At 44.1% G+C, this 15873-nt stretch overlaps 1 protein-coding gene across 16 annotated transcripts in view; it reads left to right on the top strand.

Annotated features, from left to right (window-relative positions):
* Positions 1 to 15873, top strand: part of LOC100711527 (receptor-type tyrosine-protein phosphatase mu) — a 219651-nt gene that overhangs the window by 42698 nt on the left and 161080 nt on the right. For all 16 annotated transcript variants that reach the window (XM_025910167.1, XM_025910168.1, XM_025910171.1 and 13 more), the window contains exons 3-7: positions 9612 to 9779; positions 9857 to 9966; positions 14170 to 14248; positions 14915 to 15030; positions 15137 to 15311. In XM_025910167.1, coding sequence (XP_025765952.1) covers positions 9612 to 9779; positions 9857 to 9966; positions 14170 to 14248; positions 14915 to 15030; positions 15137 to 15311 — 648 coding nt within the window. The remainder of the gene's footprint in view (positions 1 to 9611; positions 9780 to 9856; positions 9967 to 14169; positions 14249 to 14914; positions 15031 to 15136; positions 15312 to 15873) is intronic.

Raw genomic sequence — 15873 nt, forward strand, 5'->3', positions numbered from 1 at the left:
ACAGTCTAACCTGACTAAAGGATTCTGTGAGTAAGAACAGGAGAACCATCCAGGTGAACAATTTATTTGCACCTATGATATTAGAGAGAGAACACCAGTGATCTGACCCCCTTTTAAAAGGAGATCTTCAATCGAACCAGGATCAGGCAGGACACCCCTACAGCAGAAATAAGCACTGTTTGGGTCTTTAGAGTTAATTTCCCCCATTATAACACCTGTTCACATTTCATTAAGGCTTAAAGTTTGCATTATTAGGGGCGTGGCTTGTCATTTAGGGTTCATAATGAGGTCAACATGAAGGTTAACTGTAAGTAATCCACACTTTGCTCTACAGGTTCATTCTGCTGTTTCAGGCCAGTTTTTAATTAGTTCATTTGCAGGAGGACTATGACCCAAGTCCATTTAAAGACTATCAGAACCTGCAGCCGCCTCAGGTGCGGCCCACTGGTTCTTCACAGGTGCTGTGGTGGTGCTGTTTGCTGGTTCTGGTTTTATGAGGTTCTCTGGTCGTTGTTTATTTCTGCTTTTTGCTCCAATAAGGGTGGGAATACGCACACACATGCAGACACACACACATGCTTTTTGGTGAGTGTGTGTGTGTCTCTGTGGGGTTCAGGGTATATTAATATTTCTAATAGGGCTGTTATCAGCTCACTGCCAGCTGTACACAGCAAACACACACACACGCAGGGAGGCTCCAAGGCAAATATATATACTACACACACACACACACACACACACACACACACACACACACACACACACACACACTCGGTCTGTCTGTTGTGTGATAACTCCCACAATGCCTTTCTGTGTCAAAGAGACCTGGAGGTCAAAACCACTTTTCTCTCTCTGAGCGTGTGTGCTAAAAAAATACAAGCTGTTGTAAACAACACACACAGACACACACACACACAAGTGTGCAGACACACAGTTTGTGGCTTTAAAGTGAATTTGAAAAGAGATTAGACACACACACACGCACACACACAGCTGCAGGTAAACAGTGTTTAAAGGTGGGTGAGGGAGAGAAGAGAGTTTAAAGTTTGGACTGTTTCACAGGCAAATAAGAGAAAAGAAAACTCTGTGTGTGTGTGTGTGTGTGTGTGTGTGTGTGTGTGTGTGTGTGTGTGTGTGGAGCGTATAAAGCCACTATCAGCATCCTGCCAAAACCAATTAAAGCCTCATTCAGGGAGTTTAAACACATGGAGTCACTGCAGCTGAAATCCGACCAATCAGAGGAGAGGTCACGCTGACACACCAGCTCCCCATTGGCCGATTTAAGTAAATGTGGGACTGCTCCTTTAAACCTGTTGGACGGGGATTCAGTCTGACGTTTTTGTGGATGCTTTCAGAAAGTTTAACACACATTCGCCGCCTGAAATAAACCTCTAAGAGCAGGAAACACACACACACACACACACACACACACACACACACACACACTTCCTGCTGTGTGTGTGTGTGTGTGTGTGTGAGAGAGAGAGAGAGAGAGAGAGAGAGAGAGTAAATACGGTGCAGCTGCCTCTCCTCACGTCTCGGTACAGCTCGGGTAATAGAATTACTGCCTCCATCTGGGCGCGTGTGTGCGCTGGGTGTGATGTGATTGGTTTACAGATGGTAGGGGTCGTATGTGATTGGCCCACAGGTGAGAGGGGGCGGGAGGTTAACGAGCAGGAGAAATGCCAGGACACGAACGGGGGCTGTGTGTGTTTTTGTTTCTCTTTCTGCCTATGGTCTGATTGGACGATAGCGAGAAAGAGGAGGCGGAGCCATGTCTCAGGTGCAGAGACTTTGAAGCACTCGCTCGGGCCTTTGAGAGAAAAGAAGGCCCGAGCCCGAGATCTTCAAATTTAGAGGATCATCATTTAGCCTGGAGAAATAGTTTGCTGCTTTATAAGAAAGCCCTCCGCAAAGCCAGAACATCTTATTATTCGTCACTGATTGAAGAAAATAAGAACAACCCCAGGTTTCTCTTCAGCACTGTAGCCAGGCTGACAAACAGTCACAGCTCTACTGAGCGAACCATCCCTTTAACGTTAACTAGTAATGACTTCATGAACTTCTTCACAAATAAAATTCTTATCATTAGAGAAAAAATTACCAATAATCATCCCACAGATGTAATATTATCTACAGCTACTTTTAGTACCATCGATGTTAAGTTAGACTCTTTTTCTCCAATTGATCTTTCTGAGTTAACTTCAATAATTAATTCCTCCAAACCTACAAAACTGCTCAAAGAAGTCCTGCCATTAATTAATGCTTCAATCTTAAATATGATCAACCTATCTCTAATAATCGGCTATGTACCACAGGCCTTCAAGGTGGCTGTAGTTAAACCTTTACTTAAAAAGCATCTCTAGACCCAGCAGTCTTAGCTAATTATAGGCCAGTCTCCAACCTTCCTTTCATATCAAACATCCTTGAAAGAGTAGTTGTCAAACAGCTAACAGATCATCTGCAGAGGAATGGCTTATTTGAAGAGTTTCAGTCAGGTTTCAGAGCTCATCACAGCACAGAAACAGCTTTAGTGAAGGTTACAAATGATCTTCTTATGGCCTCTGACAGTGGACTCATCTCTGTGCTTGTCCTGCTAGACCTCAGTGCAGCATTCGATACTGTTGACCATAATATCCTATTAGAGCGATTAGAACATGCTGTAGGTATTACAGGTACTGCACTGCAGTGGTTTGTATCATATCTATCTAATAGACTCCAATTTGTACATGTAAATGGAGAGTCCTCTTCACACACTAAGGTCAATTATGGTGTTCCACAGGGTTCAGTGCTAGGACCAATTCTATTTACATTATACATGCTTCCCTTAGGCAGCATCATTAGAAGACATAGCATACATTTTCACTGCTATGCAGATGACACGCAGCTCTATCTGTCCATGAAGCCAGGTAACACACACCAATTAGTTAAACTGCAGGAATGTCTTAAAGACATAAAGACCTGGATGGCCGCTAACTTTCTGCTTCTTAATTCAGATCAAACTGAGGTTATTGTACTCGGCCCTGAAAATCTTAGAAATATGGTATCTAAGCAGATTCTTACTCTGGATGGCATTACCTTGGCCTCCAGTAACACTGTGAGGAACCTTGGAGTCATTTTTGACCAGGACATGTCCTTCAACGCACATATTAAACAAATATGTAAGACTGCTTTCTTCCATTTGTGCAACATCTCTAAAATTAGAAATATCCTGTCTCAGAGTGACGCTGAAAAACTAGTTCATGCATTTATTACTTCCAGGCTGGACTACTGTAATTCATTATTATCAGGATGTCCTAAAAACTCCATGAAAAGCCTTCAGTTAATCCAAAATGCTGCAGCAAGAGTCCTGACAGGGACTAGAAAGAGAGAGCAGATTTCTCCTGTTTTGGCTTCCCTTCATTGGCTTCCTGTTAAACCCAGAGTTGAATTCAAAATCCTGCTCCTCACATACAAGGTCTTAAATAATCAGGCCCCATCTTATCTTAATGACCTTGTAGTACCATATCACCCTATTAGAGCACTTCGCTCTCGCACTGCATGCCTACTTGTTGTTCCTAGAGTATTTAAAAGTAGAATGGGAGGCAGAGCCTTCAGTTTTCAGGCCCCTCTTCTGTGGAACCAGCTTCCAGTTTGGATTCGGGAGACAGACACTATCTCTACTTTCAAGATTAGGCTTCAAACTTTCCTTTTTGCTAAAGCATATAGTTAGGGCTGGACCAGGTGACCCTGAATCCTCCCTTAGTTATGCTGCAATAGACGTAGGCTGCCGGGGATTCCCATGATGCATTGAGTTTTTCCTTTCCAGTCACCTTTCTCACTCACTATGTGTTAATAGACCTCTCTGCATCGAATCATATCTGTTATTAACCTCTGTCTCTCTTCCACAGCATGTCTTTCATCCTGTTTTCCTTCTTTCACCCCAACCAATCACAGCAGATGGCCCCGCCCCTCCCTGAGCCTGGTTCTGCCGGAGGTTTCTTCCTGTTAAAAGGGAGGTTTTCCTTCCCACTGTCGCCAAAGTGCTTTCTCATAGGGCAGGACTCTAGAGTGAGACCAATTTGGTCGCAAATGTGACCAAAGTTTTCAATGGTGCGACAAACTGTTTGAGTAACAAAAACAAAGAAAAGAAAAGTCTCCGCAACTTTGAAAGTCTCCGTGTGGTCAACAACAGACACACATTATGTCCCTATCGTGGTCTAAACCAATCAGAGATAGTCAGGGGCGAGACCTCTCTGATTGGCCGTGGTCCAGTTGAAAGTGCAGGTGGATAGAGAGAGGTGAGTAGGTTGAATAAAGCGATAAAGCTCAAAAACTATTTCAACAATCACCAAACAGCAAATGAGAGCGGGTAAACAGATTCCACACAAAGACGTAAACACAGAGCGGACCCGACGCATCAGAATCAGCTTTCTCTTTCTCAGCTTTCTCACCCGACTGCCCGTACACGGACACGCCATTGGGGCTGAAAGCCGACAGCTCGCTGATTCTGGTGTGGCGGGTCCGCGCTGTGTTTATGTCTTTTTTGTGCTAGATTCTGAGCTGCAGGTTTTATCTTTCTCTGACCAAAATTCACTGAACCAGCAGCAAAAGAAGATCCAAACTACGCTTCACATTTGATAAATATCGTCATTAATCTTCCCTTACTTTTGCTGTTTTGCTTCCGCCACGATAAAATCACACTTCGTGCACAGCTCTCTCTGTCTCTGTGTACTTCAAGAACAGTTTCCCATCTCAAATCTCAAATTTTGCATTATTCATTCGCTTATTACGCACCAGTCTACTTTTTTTTTACTTAAATGACCTCGGACAAGAATATTCTAAAGAAATTTAAACTTTATTAAAATTATGCAAAATTGCAGAATATTGCAGAATATTTTTAAGGTTATCTGCTATAAAACACCAGACCAGGAAAATCTCCTTCATGTTTTTCTGTGTTTTATTCTCAGTTACTTTGACACAAAGGCATCTGCTGTGATGTTCACACCTCTGATGAAGTCTCATGTGTATCAGTACTGATAAATGATCAGAATTATAATATTTCTGACTGTCTGAGGCTAAATTGAATCGAATCAGGACTTTGAGAACCAGAATCGAATGGATTATAGAAATCAGTGATGATACCCAGCCCTAGTGAGCAGCCTAGGCCTGACAGAAGTGGATGTAGCTGTGGGTAATAAGATAAGGTGAAAAGAACTATTGATAACTTTTTTGTTAAGGCCTGATCCGTCTGAAATTCATAGCCAGCTCTGACACGGAGCTATCAACCTCTGAATGCTGAAAAAGCAGCAGTGTATCCAGAAAACACATTATATGCTGCAATAAATGCACTGCCCAAGTGTCCCCTCTCCCCACTGCCTTTCAGTGGCAGGCAGCAGCAAACAGGTCGCCAGACGAGGCTAATGTGATGATTAAGTTTAACATTGTCTACAATGCTACCAAAGAGTGCCAACACACTTTATTCACAAGCACTTTCTCAGTAACTTATCTTTCTGGTAGAAATGTGCTCCAAATAAAGAACTTTGTGTTGACAAGATTGTTAAGTTAATCATTTACAAATGTATATTGTCTACATGGACAGCAATTTCCCCCCCTTAAAACTGCACATGTAAAACTGTGGTGTTAAGCGATGTAGTTGAAAAATTTGGGTACACCCAACTTTTGTGCTGGTGCACCTAAGAAAAAAAGTTAGGCGCACCAGTGCAACCGTGGCAAAAAGTTAGTCTAGAGCCCTGGGGGTCAAATGATTGTTGGGTTTTTCTCTGTATGTATTATTGTAGGATCTACCTTACAATATAAAGTGCCTTGAGGCGACTGTTGTTGTGATTGTGTGCTGTATAAATAAAATTGAATTGAATTTGAGAATGTGATGAAGATCAAGTTTGGCCGAGGGTTCGATCAGAGCGCCTCCACCTCCTGCAGCTCTGATTGGTCGGTTTGGTGTTCACTCACTGATTAGCAGCAGCGTTTTCTACAACAACAACAAACTTTATTTATATAGCACACTTAAAAACCAGTGGTATGCCAAAGTGCTGAACATACAAGAGGGTCAGCTATAAGTAATAGAGACAGATGAGGGCCATGGCAAAGTACCAAACATGCTCGCAGGTTGATGGCATTAAAAAGACACAAACAAAAGAAATACAAATAAAAGTATAATAGAACAATATGTGTAAAGGATAAAAGAGTCAATAAAAATGTAAAAATAATTCGAAGTAGTTAAGAATAGAACGAAAGTAGCCACCACAACATGCCTCATTTACACTTTCATACAAATACTAACATTCACACTCCCATGAATACGTCAGCAGTAACTCAGGGTTCAGTGTCTTGTTTGAGGACTCTTTGGCCTGGAGCAGCCAGGGTTTGAACCGCCGATTGGTAGACGCTGTACCTCCTGAGTCACACCCACCAGTGTCTTTCTCCACCCGTATCCTGCACCTAAACGCAGACAAACAGAGCAGACTCCAGCCTTGCTCACAGGATCAGACCCTAAGCCAGGCCCCTTGGGCCCACTCACACCTCATACCTGAAGTCTTTCTCTGCTGAATCACACACTGCTGTTTGCTCTGCAGCATGCCTCAGTTACTACGGAAACAGCAGACACACACAGCACATGCGTGTGTTTGCCCTGACACACCTACAACCACACACACACAGAGGTGTGACCAATGAAGTCAGGATAATCCCGAGGAGCTCCACAGACTCGTCCACACATCAGCGACGTCGTTCACCTTTGAATGAAGGTGTTTCGGTGCTCACATGTATCAGCTGACAGCACGCTGACACATGTGACCATTTCACAGTCTGAGCTCTGACTGTGGGTTTGTCAGGCTATGACGATGCTGGGAACTGTGACACACACAGTTAATCCTGCAGAGTGGCTAAAAACAAACCCAACAAACTGCTGTCATCATTTTACAGAAACAAAGAAACATGGCATCACATGACTGAAACACAGAGACGTCCACGTCACACAGGAAACGACCCTGGACCGTCATCCAATCATTCTGCTCTTTTTTTACTGACTCTTTGATGTTTGAAAAATGTCCTTCAGATAGTGATGATGATGGTAATGATGGTGATGATGATGAAGATAATGATAATTATGATGATGGTGATGATGATAGTAGAGGTGATGATGATGATGGTCATGGTAATGATGATGATGATGGCGATGATGATGGTGAAGATGATGATGATGATGATAGAGGTGAAGATAATGATGATGATGGTCATGGTTATGATGGTCGTAGTGATAATGATGATGGTGAAGATGATGATAATGATGATGATGATGATGGTGAAGATGGTGATGATGATGATGGATGGTTCGAATGTATTATGTCAGTTTTTTATGATTATATCTGAACTGAAATCAGAAAAAAACTGAGTCTTTTAACACCAGGGAACTGAAAACCTCATCCTGAAAACATCAGAGAAAACGCGACGAAGACAAACGGGGTCTTCTGATTGGCTGTAGATGAAGGTTCAGTCAGCTGTTGGGTCGTGTTAAACATGGAGCGAGGCGCGAGCTGTGAGACAAACACTAATCAGCAGCAGACGCATAAATGGCTGATTTGAGAATAAACTCATCACAGCTTTTGTTCTCACTCACTCCTCATCAGTCTGGATTGTCCTTGCTCCCTCCTTCTCCTTCTCCTCTTCCTCCATCTCTTCCTCCTCCTCTTCCTTCCGTGATTAAACCTCTTGTTTTTCTAATCGATTCTCCTCAAGGTCTATTGATCCACTGACACGTGCACACACACATTAAAACACTCTGGTAACCATGAAATGAAATCAAACATGAGTCTACACTCAGGTTAAAATCGTCTCTGCAAGGAAATCATCATTTGAAGGTCGGTCAGCTTTCCCAGGAAAATGCTCTGAAAGATGGGGAAGCTACAGAGTGGCATGTGGCCACAAAGCCTTTTGTGTGTGAAACATCCAAACACACACTCCGATACCTGCTGATGTCATTCACATGGAGCTCCGCCTTCTTGGACGCTCTGTTACTACAGTGACCTCATAGCAGCCATATTATTGGTCACATGATGTCATTAAAAGGCTCCAACAGCACACCAGAGATCCAGCTCAGGTGAAGCTAGCAGACAGCTATCACCATCCACCTGTCAAAGAGGCCACGCCCCTAATAATGCAAACTTTAAGCCTACATGTGTAATGAAGGGGCAGGCTGTGAGCATGTTTATGTGAACGTGGAGTCAGTGGGACAAATCAGAACCACAGCTTCGGCTTTTAGTTACAAATAAGTGAAAAGTCATTAAATGTTGTTTCTTTATCGAGTCGGCGTTTTGTCCCAAATAAGCAAAGAAAATGTGTGACGGCTCCACAGTGACCCCACCCCACCAAACCATCAATCGATCAATCAGAAAGTCATCTGCAGATGAAGCGATGGCAACATTGAAGTGATACAACATAACTGACAGCTGACTGAAGGAATACTGCAGTACAGTTACCATGGAGACGCCCTTCAACCCGCACACACGCTCACTGTAAGACGACTGATTTAAATTTCATAGAAACTTTGCAGAAACATGAAGGGATGTGAAAGCAGCGAGCTCGAGTGATTGACAGCTGTAGTCGTGACACGGAGATGTGAAGACACACTAATGAGAGCGCGCACACACACACACACACACACAGAGGAAGAGGGTGCCTTCAGAGTTACAGAGCTTTAAAGCAAACGTTGCGCTTTTATTCTGAAGTCTTCCAATTACAGATTTCCACTGTCAACAAAATGAGCCATTTGTTGTCACACACACACACACACACACACACAAACACAAGCCTGTTCAGCTATCTTAGTGAGGACCTTCATTGACATAATGCTTTCCCTAACCCTTACCCTAAACCTAACCATAACCTAATTGTATCCCTGACACTAAAACCACATTTTGAGCCTCAAAAAGGCCTTCAAACTTGTGAGGACCGGTGTGTGTGTCCTCACAAGTGACTTTTGGTTCTCACAAGTATAGTAGAATGCAGATTTCAGTCCTCACAAAGATAACTGGACAGGAACACACATAAACACACACGCACACACACACACACACACAGAGATCAATTATGGAGTTTCTGATTTATTACACTAACAAGCACCTTTTATATTCTTATCTCCTCTCGTCAGTGATGATCTCCTGTTGTTTCATCTCTTTCCCGCCGTCTTCACTCCTTTTCATTTTCTCCATCCTGTGACCTCACACATGCTTTTATTTTGGAGGCTGTGCTGTCTGGCATTCGCTCGATTAAATGATCAGAAACATTGAGCTGAAAGTCTGACTTTGTTTTGATGGGTGTTAATCCTCAACATGTTCACCGGGAGCAAGTTTGATGTTTATTAACATGGTTTTTAATCATGTTTATTAACATGCTAATAAACATGTTTATTAACACTTTTTGCATTCAAACCATTTTAAATTTAACTCATTCAGTTTCTTAACGTGCTGTTCAAATACACAAAGATTTAAAGTAAATAAAACATAAATAAAAAGACATGTTTCTCTACAAACATGCTTTTTATTTTGAACTCTTACACTGTTTAAGGACTTTATCTTGCCTGTTTATAATGAGGTGTTGCTTCCTCTCCACAGGCTCCTCCTTCCTGTTCGTGAACACGTCGGGTCGCTATGGTGGTCAGCGCGCTCAGCTGCTACTGCCGCCACTCAGAGAAAACGACACGCACTGCCTCAGTTTCCTGTTTTACCAGGTCGGAGGGCGCGAGGGTGCCGTGCCCGCTACGCTTAACGTCTACATCAAAGGTGCGCAGGAACACTGGGGCAGGTTAGTCAGTGTGGGCGGAGCTCTCAGATGATGACGGTGTGTGTGTTTCCTGCAGAGAACAATAGTCCTCTGGGAGTTCCTGTCTTTAACTCATCAGGCCCTGCCTACCACATCTGGAAGGGGTTGGAGCTTGCTGTGTCCACCTTCTGGCCCAATCACTACCAGGTAAACCATCGTAACGCAAACATGCATGTTTACTTTTGACAGGTTTTACCTGAATAGTGTGATACCAGGTGGTAATAAACTGGTAGATTGGCTGGAAAGCAGCGAGATAACACACACGCTGGTATTTCTATCACTGCGAGGACTGTGGTTGAGGTACTGACCAAACCCTGACCCCCAGTCTGGACCCTCCGTCCCAAACAGCGGCCTGCAGGTCCTCACTGCAACTCCTGAGAGTTGCAGTGGTCCTCACAGAGATACACAGGCGAGTGCGCACACACTCGCTCTGGATGTGGCTGATCCGTATTGAAAGCTCTTTTATGTGGCTTTAAAAGCTCTGTCATCTCCAAACCACACGAGGGCTGCAGCTAATTGGTTCAACACACACGCACACGCACACACTTGGTACAGAGCAGCAGCAGGAAGTGAGTTTTTCTCACCACGGGAACCTTCTAGTGCCAAAAAACATTGTTTCCTCCTGTCGACAGCACAACCTCTGGACTCCATGTCCCAATCTGTTCCTGTTATTTTCCAACATTTTAGAAATGATTTTGTGTTTCAGTCGTGTGGCTCTGAACACTTACGGCTGATTGTCGATCTGACGCTGGTCTTATTAAAATCACACAAACACATGAAAGCATTCACAAAGGTGTTTCCACCTCCACCAGTCACAGGCAGCTCTCTTTATAGATTCCGTGTTGTTGTTGCTGTTCATGTCTCTACCACCTGCAGTTTCTCTCACGTCCAGCAGGGGCAGCAGTGAGTCAGTCCCACAGACTCCCATGTTAAAACAAACATATTTACAGCCTGATACACATACTGTTTCCCCCCTCATAACAACTTTATGGGAGAGAATGTTTCCTGAACTTACCTGTAAGTTACGAGGCCCCTCCCACTGCGTTGGAGGCGGGTCTGTTGAAGCTAACCGCATTCTCTGAAAGCTTGGTGCGGTGACTTGCTCTGGCTTTCTCTGACCATTAATGTTTCTTCTGACTCCAGTTTGTGATCTGTGTCCAGGTTGGCCGTAGCGCTGGCGTTTCACACTGTGACCTTTGAACTCTGGATCAGTTACTTTAATGCTGGAAAAGTGCTGCATTAATCCTCATTTACATTTGGCCTTTAAACCCATCTATGAGTTTGTCACCAGCAGTAGCTGGTTGTAGTTATGCTTGGCTTCACCTAAACTGGACCTCTGCATTGTGTTTGTGCTGTTGGACGATTTATAATGACATCATGTGACCAATAACATAGCTGCTGTGAGCTCACTGTAGCAACAAACGGCCAAGAAGGTGGAGTGGGAATTTTGCAGAGTCAGATTCTCAGACTTTCTTTTATTAGTCGGTGTCTGTTCCTCTATATACGTTCACATACAGACTGATTACCATGCTAGCTCAGCTGATAAGTCAACACCTGCACAATGTTCAGGTGTTGCCCTGCCAACGGAGCGGTCACTGCAGCTGCATCTGTCGAACATCTGTCTGAGTCTGACAGACAAACACTGCTGTCTGCAGGTCAGCACGCCACAAACCATCAAGTCCCACAGCAGGGAGCCAAACACTCACACACACACACACACACACACACACACTGTAACAGACACACAAACATGCACACTGTAACACACAGATTGTAATACACACACACAGACACACACATGCAGGTGTTGTTGGCTGTGAACAACCATCCTGTCATCACAGCAGCCATCACTAATTAGCTGCATCACCACGGTAACAACACTGCTAGCTCATTAGTGACAGGCTTAATTAGGTAGTGGAGGGGGGAGGAGCGGGGGAGAACTGAAAGAAAGAATCAGGAAGTGAGAGATTGGAAAAGGAAATGCAGGGAGGAGAGAAGAATGAAGGGAAGAGAAGTCATATCTGAGAGAGACTGGAGGGAGGAGGACTTCCTGTTATGGGCGGCAACAGGAAGTAAGACTCCATTTTCTATGCTGACTGTACGACACACAGACACAAACACAGACACACACACACACACACACAGCTAAATGTGTGTCAGAGAGGGTTATCAAGGACACATTGGCGGGGGAATTTTCTCTGCCTTCATGAATTTGTAGTCATGGTATTAGAAGTTCTTCAGGGCGCCCTGCTGGGCCCACTCGTTAAACTCAGATGGAAAACATAAGCACTATGAAGAAAACGATCTGACGTTAAAGTCATCAAACTCACAGGCAGAGAATCTGAACTGATGTCTGCAGTGAGGTTTTACCTGAATAGTGTGATACCAGTCGGGTAGATTGACTTACATCAAAGATTCTTTCTTTTTGGACACAAATAGAAAAAACTGACAAAAGCCGAGGTCAGGGTCACATCTGACACCACGACGACTAACAACTACACATCTGACACCACGACAACTGACAACTACACATCTGACACCACGACAACTGACAACTACACATCTGACAACACAAGAACTGACAACTACACATCTGACAACGCAAGAACTGACAACTACACATCTGACAACGCAAGAACTGACAGCTACACATCTGACAACGCAAGAACTGACAACTACACATCTGACAACGCAAGAACTGACAGCTACACATCTGACAACGCAAGAACTGACAACTACACATCTGACAACGCAAGAACTGACAACTACACATCTGACAACGCAAGAACTGACAGCTACACATCTGACACCATGACAACTGACAACTACACATCTGACACCACGGTAACTGACAACTACACATCTGACACCATGACAACTGACAACTACACATCTGACACTACAGTAACTGACAACTACACATCTGACAACGCAAGAACTGACAACTACACATCTGACACTACAGTAACTGACAACTACACATCTGACAACGCAAGAACTGACAACTACACATCTGATACCATGACAACTGACAACTACACATCTGACACCACGGTAACTGACAGCTACACATCTGACAACACAAGAACTGACAACTACACATCTGATACCATGACAACTGACAACTACACATCTGACACCACGGTAACTGACAACTACACATCTGACACCACGACAACTGACAACTCCACATCTGACACCATGACAACTGACAACTACACATCTGACACTACAGTAACTGACAACTACACATCTGATACCATGACAACTGACAACTACACATCTGACACGACAGTAACTGACAACTACACATCTTTCACCATGACAACTGACAACTACACATCTGACACTACAGTAACTGACAACTACACATCTGACACCATGACAACTGACAACTACACATCTGACACCACGGTAACTGACAACTACACATCTGACAGCACGACAACTGACAACTACACATCTGACACCACGGTAGCTGACAACTACACATCTGACACCATGACAACTGACAACTACACATCTGACACCATGACAACTGACAACTACACATCTGACACCACGGTAACTGACAACTACACATCTGACAATGCAAGAACTGACAGCTACACATCTGATACCATGACAACTGACAACTACACATCTGACACGTGCGACTAGTCCAATTTACCATGGTTTCTTAACCCTTTCACATATAGTGGTCACTACAGTGGACAGCTATTCAAATGCTGTTTTCTTGTATTTGTGTCAGTGTTGATGGTATACTTATACGTATACTTGCACATAAAACATGACATTGGACACGATGTGTCACCTTATACCCTCCCATCCACTGGTCGTAATGTTACTATAGATGTGTTTCATTGTATTTTTTGTTATTTAACCCTTTGATGCATGAATTATGACAACCTCGATCTCTATTTTTATTCATCTTTATGCATGAAAAGATGAATAAAAATACTTAAGAAAAAAAATCCTGATTGAGGTTGTCATAATTCATGCATGAAAGAGTTAAATGACCGTAACTGCATAAGTGTTTGTGCCAGAGACAAAAGTCAAATTGTTGTGAAAGAAGAGACGGCGAGGTCTATGGACAGATTTGGTGTTTCATGGCAGGACGAGGCACAGACAGCAACATCAGCTCTGCCTGGATGTGTGCTTCACAATACTGTAATTCATCAACCATTCTGGTCCTGGCAACATTCCCGTTTCCTAAAAGATGAGAAATATTTTGTAGGTTTACAGACAAAATTCAGCAGGCGGCCTCTTGATGCGTGGACGTCAAAGGGTTAAAACCTTCAACAGGAGCAGGTCTGAGGTTTCACAGCTGGTGTTTGGTCTGTGGTTCAGGTGGTGTTTGAGGCGATCAGCACCGGTCACAGAGGCATACTGGCCATCAAGGACATCTCACTGCAGGGACACCAGTGCAGTAAGTATACACAGACACACACACATGGGAAGACACCGCCCCCTTGTAGAACAAGCTCCTAATTGGTTAACGACATTTGGCTACTTAATTGGATAACAATGTTAAAAGTTAAGCCGGTATTGTAGAATCAAGGTCACAGTGTGTGTGTGTGTGTGTGTGGAGGCAGGGGAGCTCATTAAAATATAAGTTGATTAGCATGGACTTTGATCCATCCTTCTGTTTATCTACTTGCTCAACTGAAGACTCACATTTTTTTTATGTTGTTTTGTTATGTGAACACAACACACACGCACACACACGTATGCACACATAGGGTAGTAAGTGTGTGTGTGTGTATACACATCTGTTTGATGGAAGAAAAACCTCGAGTAAACATCTTTGAACTGAACTTTCTCTCTCTGGCTGCCTTTACCTCAACACTGTTCAATAAACTGATTGAAAACACACACACGCACACACACGCACACACACACACACACACACACACACACACACACTGACCTGCATCTTCCAGAATCCATTTTGTGATTGGATTGTAGAGATTTTTGTTCTTTGGCTGAAGAGATCAGAGGAGAGAAGACTCACTGTTGCCATAGGATGGTCAGTCAGGTGATGTCATCAGTGTGTCACCTCTGACCTCAGTGTTTTACGTGTTCCTGTCCTCAGTGAGCACGCCTCACTTCCTGCATATCAAAGGTGTGGAGGTGAACGCAGGACAGACAGCCACGTTTCACTGCACCGTCAACGGACGTCCGCAGAGCAACCTGCTGCTGTACCTGCAGGTGATCCATCAGTAATCCATAATCAGTAACATGAGGGCCACGCGGCAAGACTGCACGTTGCGTGTGTGGATGCGGCCGCTTCACTTTGTGTGTTTGTGCTCGGCAGGGAATGGGCAGTCGGCAGGCCGCAGTACGGGAAACCAAACCGCTGAACGCTCGACGCTACGTGGCGAGCTTCAATGTGGACAACACAACCAAAGGAGACTCTGGACGCTACCGCTGCATCGCCCAATCAGAGCGAGGGGTGGGCGTGTCCTCATACGCTGACCTTACAGTCAAACGTGAGTGCTGCCCTTTTATTGACTGATAATCTCTTAATATATTTTACTTTATCTTCCAAATTGTGAAGCCTAAAAAACTGATCATCATGTCTTCCATAAGAGGACACCTGTCCGTCTTCCTCACCTGTCCCTCCTCCTCACCCCCCTCCCTCACTCGTCTGTCTCTCGCTGCAGATCAAAGCTGCAGTTTGTCATGTTTTTTATTTTAATGACTCCATCGTGAAACGAGGAAGAGTTTATTGTGACTGTGTGTGTGTGTGTGTGTGAGAGTGTGTGTTGCGGGGTTAGAGGAGGGCCTCATTAGAAAGTCAGAGTGCCGTTTTAAGGCGGGAGACTTGGCGGCGTTTTGTCAGAGTGTTTCTGTGAAGATGAATCATGCCAAAGTAAAAGCCTCCTCTTCTTGTCGCTGCCTGTCAGAGCGCTGGCGCCCTAACCCATGCCGCGGGCCCACAGCATGTTAATGATGACTCGTTAAACGCACCGTGTTCGGTGCGACGGAGCCGTCAGGCGTCTCTGTAGCGTAGCTTTCATCCACGCTGTTTTCCTCCCCTGTCACGCTGAA

Source organism: Oreochromis niloticus, linkage group LG9, assembly GCF_001858045.2.
Source record: "Oreochromis niloticus isolate F11D_XX linkage group LG9, O_niloticus_UMD_NMBU, whole genome shotgun sequence".
Classification (NCBI taxonomy): domain Eukaryota; kingdom Metazoa; phylum Chordata; class Actinopteri; order Cichliformes; family Cichlidae; genus Oreochromis; species Oreochromis niloticus.